The sequence below is a fragment of the Carlito syrichta genome, unplaced genomic scaffold (assembly GCF_000164805.1).
Source record: "Carlito syrichta isolate Samal-C Ts95f unplaced genomic scaffold, Tarsius_syrichta-2.0.1 Scaffold315801, whole genome shotgun sequence".
In the NCBI taxonomy this organism is placed as follows: domain Eukaryota; kingdom Metazoa; phylum Chordata; class Mammalia; order Primates; family Tarsiidae; genus Carlito; species Carlito syrichta.
This window is the reverse complement of record NW_007259897.1, coordinates 415577-421944: the sequence shown is the minus strand read 5'-3', so window position 1 is coordinate 421944 and position 6368 is coordinate 415577. Positions and strand designations below refer to the sequence as shown.

The window sequence follows — 6368 nt, the reverse complement described above, 5'->3', positions numbered from 1 at the left end:
AAAAAAAAATTAGCCAGGAGCAGTAGCACACACCTGTAGTTCCAGCTACTTGGAAGGCTGAGGTGGAAGGATCGCCGGAGGCCCTCAGGTCAATGCTGGGGTGACCATGAGTGTGCCACTGCACTCTAGCCTGGGTGATGGAGTGAGACTCCAATTCAAAAAAAAAAAAGAATGCAAGGCTCTAAGATTTCAGCTCTTGTTGTTATCTTGCAGTTGGAACCATCAACCATGAAATATACCATAAAATACCACTTTCTGGGTGTTGACCAGACATTGTCTACTCAAAGATGAACTATCTCAGTCAAAACCTTTAAGGGATTCCAGTGGCATACAGGAGAGCAGCATGCAAGTACACCATCATAAATAGGAGGCTTGTTTTAATCAACTCATTTATTTTATTTATTTATCTTATTTTATTTTATTTTAGAGTCAGGGTCTCACTCTTGTTCAGGCTAAAGTGAAATGGCACATTCACGGCTCACCACAGCCTCAACCTCCTGAGCTCAGGCGATCCTTCTGCCTTAGCACTCCCATATAACTGGAGCTATAGGCATGCACCACCATGTCCAATTAATTTATTTTATTTTATTTTTTAGAGACAGGGTCCAACTTTTTTGTGCAGGCTGGTCTCAAACTTTTGGGCTTAAGTGATCCTCCTGACTTGGCCTCCCAAAGTGCTGGGATTATAGGCGTGAACCACTGTGTCAAGACTTCAACAAATATTGTGTCCTTACTATGTGTCAGACACTATTATAGGTTCTAGGCATACAGCAGTGAAGAAAACAGACACAAAATCCCTGCCCACATCAATTTTATTGTATTCTAGAAGGATGGACAATAAATAAATAACTCATAAAATATATTGGGGATCAGATGGTGACAAATACTATGGAAGAAAATAAAAAACAGAAGAGTACTGGGAAGTATGCAACCAAGGAAACAAGGAAAATGATCCTTTATTACTTTTTTTTTTGAGTTGGAGTCTCACTGTCACCCAGGCTGGAGTGCAGTGGCATGCTCACAGCCACTGCAGCCTCAACCTACTGGACTCAGGTGATCCTTCTGCCTCAGCCTTCCAAGTAGCTAGAACTACAGGCACGCACCACCCCACCTGGATTTTTTTTATTCATTGTGGAGACGAAGTCTCACCAAGTTGCTCAGGCTGATCTCAAATCCCTGGGCTCAGGCAATCCTCTTGCCTCGGCCTCCCAAAGTGCTGAGATTATAAGCTTGAGCCCCTGCGCCCAGCCCTTTTTTGCTTTTTGGGGGTTTTTTTGAGTCAGAGACTTACTTTGTGGTCCAGGCTGGAGTGCAGTGTGGCATGTTCACAGCCACTGCAGCCTCAACCTGCTGAGCTCAGGTGATCCATCTGCCTCAGTCTTCCAAGTAACTGGAACTATAGGCATGCGTCACCACATCCAGCTAGTGTTTTTTGTTTTTTTTTGAGTTGGAGTCTCACTCCGTTGCCCAGACTGGAGTGCAGTGGCCGCTCCCAGCCACTGCAGCTTCGACCTGCTGGACTCCGGTGATCCTTCTGCCTCAGCCTTCCAAATAGCTGGAATGACAGGTGCGCGCTACCATGCCCGGCTGATTTTTGATTTATTGTAGAGATGAGGTCTCGCCAAGTTGCCCAGGCGGGTCTCAAACCTGCAGGCTCAGGCAATCCACTCACCTCAGCCTCCCAAGGCGCAGGATTACAGGCTGAGCAACCGAGTCTGGCTTTTTTTTTTTTTTTTAATGATTTATTGTAGAGACAAAGTCTCATCAAGTTGCCCAAGCTAGTCTTGAAACCCCTGGGCTCAAGCAATCCTCTCGCTTTAGCTTCCCAAAGTGCGGAGATTATAGATGTGAGCCACCATGATTATTATTACTTTTAAGAGGTGATGGAAGACCTCACTGAAAAGATGATGGTGAAGGGATAAGAGGAGGGGCAGGAAGTGTGTAGGGCCTTGCAGGCTGTTTTGAGGACTCTGGTTCTCACTGAATGAACTGGGTAGCCACAAGAGTCTTGATTAGGGGACTGCATGATCTCACTTTTGTTTTAACAGGATTCCTTTGCTCACTATGTGGAGGGTAAAGGCAAGGGAGCTAAAGTGGAAACTGACAGGTTGGCAGGTTATTAGATACTCCAAATGAGAAATGATGGTGACTTGGACCAGGTGGTAGCCATGAATATGGTGGACATGGGATTTGTAGATGACTTGACTGGATCTGGATATGCAACAGAAAAAGGAGAGTCAAGGATGTCTCCAACACTTTTGGTCTGAGCAGACAGGTTGCTATTATTAACATGGAGACGATGACAGGAGAAGATTGGTGGCAGAAGAGACCAGGAGCCAGGCTTAGGGCAGGTTGGATTTGTGTAGCATGTTAAACATTTAACAGATATGTCGAAATGGCATCTGGGTATGAGAGGTCTGGCTTTCAGGAGACACGTCCAGGGTTGGCAATGCAATTTTGTAACTTATAAGCCTAGAAATGATTTTTATTTTATTTTTATTTTTGGTGTTTAGAACCCTGCATTTTCAAAGGCTCTCACCCACTGTGGGATTACATAGAAAGGAGGTTAAGAGCAACCAAAAAAAGGCAGTGGTGGGGTGACAGTCACACAGCCTCGGCCGGAATCTAAAGGCATCTTCCTGGGAAGGCATAGGGCACAGACAGATGCAGCTTTCCTTGCCGGGAATCTGTCCCCATCGCCACCCGCTGCTCCCCGTCACTTATTGTACTTGTTAAAGAGGTTGTCAAGAACCCTCAGGGTGGATCTGAGATCCAGGTTCACCACATCTTCTGGGCGAGCCTTGGGTTTCTTGAGGCCTCCGTCCAGCATCAGCTCAAAGGCAAAGGACACATTGTGGACCTTCTGACTGATGCTGTCTGGAGTCAGGTAGAAGTTGTGGAGAGGTACAAAGTAGTCTTCGAGAAGGCCCATGAGCAGAACCAGGTACACGCCATCTGCGAACTGAGTCTCCAGTTCCGTCACCTCCAAATTCAGCTTGTTCAGATGCTTGTTCACAAAGGTGATGAGAGACTCCTTCAGCTTGCTGAGCTCACCCGGGTTGTGGTCGAAGATCATGTCAAAGTCATCGCGCTCAAACTGGCCTATCATCATCTCCGTTGTGGTCAGCTCCTCTGAGATGTGGCTGGAATGCAGCAGGCCTTCCCGCTTCTTCATGACCACCACCTGTATGGAGACATGCTCGGGAAGGCAGATTGGGGCCTGGAAGTGCATGGCCAGAGAGACTAGCAGGTGGAGGATGGCCACCAGGTTCTTCCCATGGATCGAGTCCACGGTCCACTGGAGTGTCCAGCCGTGGGGCCACAGCAGGTCATGCACCGCATCCAGGACTGTCTGCAGCTTCTGTTTCTGCCCTATTTCAGATTGTGTGACCTCAGCCACGTTCAGCTTGCAGTCTGCCAGTTTTTCCAAGAGCTTCTGCAGCACCTGGCCATCGTACAGGTCCTCCTCCAGCTGCTTTACGATTATCCGCTCCTCTGCCAGCACGTCATTGATCCAGGTGAGAAGAACCTTGACAAGTTCCTTGAACTTGGGGTCATCCTTGGAGGTGGGGTTGATCATCGTGTGCTTCTCATTCTCTTCTAGCTGGGAGTCCTCGTAGTGAACATCCACTGAGGCGGGGGACATCGGCAAGTTGATGGCATTTTTGCTTTCTTCCTGTGGGTCACTCACCTCCCTGGCCTTCTTCTTCCTCACCAGTGTGCCGCCCAGTTTGCCCAGGAACGACTCGTCCTTCTTCATCCTGTGGGGCCGCATGGTGGGCGAGGGCAGCGTGAAGGACATGAGCTGTGCGTGGGGCCAGTGGTAGGCGCTCTGCGTGTCTAGAAATGATTTTTAAAGTCACAAGTTAGAACAAGGAGATGAGTGTTTTTAGAGCAGGGATGAAGTCCAGGGGCTGAGCCCGAGGATATCTCAACCTCAGAAGTCAGAGAGACAAGGAGATGCCTGCCAAGAGTAGTCAGTAAGGTAGGAAGAAAATGAGGAAGGGTGATCCTGGAAGCCAAATGAAGAAAAGTGTTTTGCCGGGCCCGGTGGCTCAGTCTGTAATCCCAGCGTTTTGGGAGGCCGAGGTGAGTGGATTGCCTCCTGAGCCCGCGGGTTCGAGATCTGCCCGGGCAATTTGGTGAGACCTCATCTCTACAATAAATCAAAAATTAGCCAGGCGTGGTAGTGCGCACCTGTAGTTCCAGCTACTTGGAAGCCTGAGGCGGAAGGATCGCCGGAGCCCAGCAGGTCGAGGTTGCGGTGGCCAGGAGCGTGCCACTGCACTCCAATCTGGGCGATGGAGTGAGACTCCAGCTCAAAAAAAAAAAAGAAGTGTTTCAAGGAGATGGCGGGATCAGTCCTGCATGTGTTGGGATGGAAACAAATGCACTGGTGTATAGGGCTTGACTGGGAGCCCCAGACTGAAGAGTAGGAAGAAGGATGGTGGAGAGTAATGAGCATAGTGTGGAAGGAATATCTGTGCAGGGCGGGGCTGGGGGTAAATATGTGAGTGCCAAAGCTCCCTTCTAACTGCTCCACTGTTCTCAGCGCTATTTAAAAGGAGTACATGCTGAGAGTAAAGCAGAGCAAGGAGGCATTCGAGGATGGGAGAGAGAGAGAGACAGAGAATAAAATATGAAACAGTCATCTGGGGTAACGGGATAGGGCCTAGAGAGGTCCAGAAGGATGACGGGGCAGTAAAATGGTGTTTGCTGAGCCTTGTGGTCTTGGTCTGCGGTGAGACCTGTCAACATGGTTGTATGTTCTCTGGCCACATTAGGCTGCAAGCAATGAGTAGGAGGAGGGTTGGATTTGATCAAGGTTGGGCTTTGCCAGGTGAATAGAATAAAGGGAGAGACAAATAAGGAAAATAAGGAAATAGAGGCCATGATGGGTGAGGGGCAATGAAAAGGACATAGGATTGATGAAGGCATTGCAGATGTCAGTAAGGCAGAAGGGTTGTGGGCACCATAGAGCTAACAACAGGAGGTGGTGGCTGAAAAGGGAGATCTTGAAATCGAGCATTTTGGGAACTGAGGTAGTGTGACAAAGTTTAGCATAGGGGTCAGCAAACAAGCCTGCTGCCTGTTTTTGAACAGCCTTGAGCTAAGAATAATCTTTACGTTTTAAAACATAAAATAAAAAAAGACAATTATCCTTTCAGTAAGTACAGTTGCTCAAAGAGTTGGCGACATTATCTCTTGGCTTACGAAGCCTAAAACATGTACTTCTTGGCCCTTCACAGGAAAAGTCTGCCCACTCATGGTCACCATGTGTGAGAGTGGCTGAGGTAAGCCAGAGGTAATAATCATGAAGGTGAAGTAGCCAGGATTTTAGGAAGATCACCTATGTATAGAAATCACCAATGATTAAGACAGCAGTGCTGAAGAGTGCCACAGGGAGCCAGAACTGAGAGTCAAGGAATGAGGAAATAACCTGGGATGCACAGATCCAATAAAGGCTGCGACATTGAGAAACAGCAGGTGGTCGAGGCTGATGGCTGAGTTTCAAGGCTTGAAGTTTTTGAAGGGAGGAGGGAAAGAGAATGTTCTGGAAGAAGCTAATAAGAACTAGCTGGCCACTGATCCCACCACCAGGTGCCAGTGATCTGAGAAAGGAATACAGCCACTCGCGAGAAGGTTGCAGAGGTAGCAAAGTACTCAGGAATAGGCCTGGTGGTGGAGTTAATGGTGGCAAGAGCCAAGGGTACAGGCAAAGAGACAGTTATGTCACTCCTTGGCTGTCAGGAAAGGCTTTGCAGAAGCTTTTGGGCTGAGGTTTAAAGTACCAGCAGCTGAAAGTGAGGTGAGGGTGGCTGGGATGGGGAGGAAGGAAGGGGTATTTAGGTACAGGAAAGCCAATATCTTTGAACATGGAACCTCAAAAACGTCACAGATGAACTTCAGTATAGCTAGAGTTTCAGAACCACAGTAATTAGTAGTTTCTTCTAATTGCTGAAACACATTATTATTTCTTCATTAATATCTGTGCTCTACTGAGATCTCTGTGTAGATGAGTTGATATGCTATGAATTAAAAAGACACATACTGGACTTTCAATCTTATTCTTACTTCTTCACAGATAAAGTGAGAAGCGGTCTCATATAAATCTTTACATGGGCGGTGGCTCACGCTTATAATCCCAGTACTTTGGGAGGTCGAGGTGAGAGGATTGCCTGAGCCCACAGGTTCGAGACCAGTCTGGGCAACTTGGCGATACCTCATCTCTACAATAAAACAAAAAAGAATTAGCCGTGTGTGGTGGCACGTGCCTGTAGCTCCAGCTACTTGGGAGGCTGAGGCAAAAGGATCACCTGAGCCCAGCAGGTCGAGGCTGCGGTGGCTGTGAACATGCCACTGCACTC

The 6368-nt window shown here is 47.9% G+C and overlaps 1 protein-coding gene across 2 annotated transcripts; it reads right to left on the bottom strand.

The window, feature by feature from the left end:
* Positions 1-2479: 2479 nt before the first annotated feature.
* Positions 2480-3802, bottom strand: LOC103275856 (beta-parvin-like). 2 transcript variants are annotated; one of them, XM_008073256.2, is made up of 2 exons: positions 3017-3794; positions 2480-2962 (listed from the first exon to the last, which is right to left on the bottom strand). In XM_008073256.2, exons 1-2 carry the CDS (start codon positions 3773-3775, stop codon positions 2717-2719), a joined length of 1005 nt encoding a protein of 334 aa, XP_008071447.2. In that variant the 5' UTR covers positions 3776-3794; the 3' UTR covers positions 2480-2716. The 2 variants fall into 2 exon arrangements, with proteins under 2 accessions (XP_008071447.2, XP_008071446.1); XM_008073255.1 differs by having other exon boundaries at positions 2480-3802.
* Positions 3803-6368: the final 2566 nt, after the last annotated feature.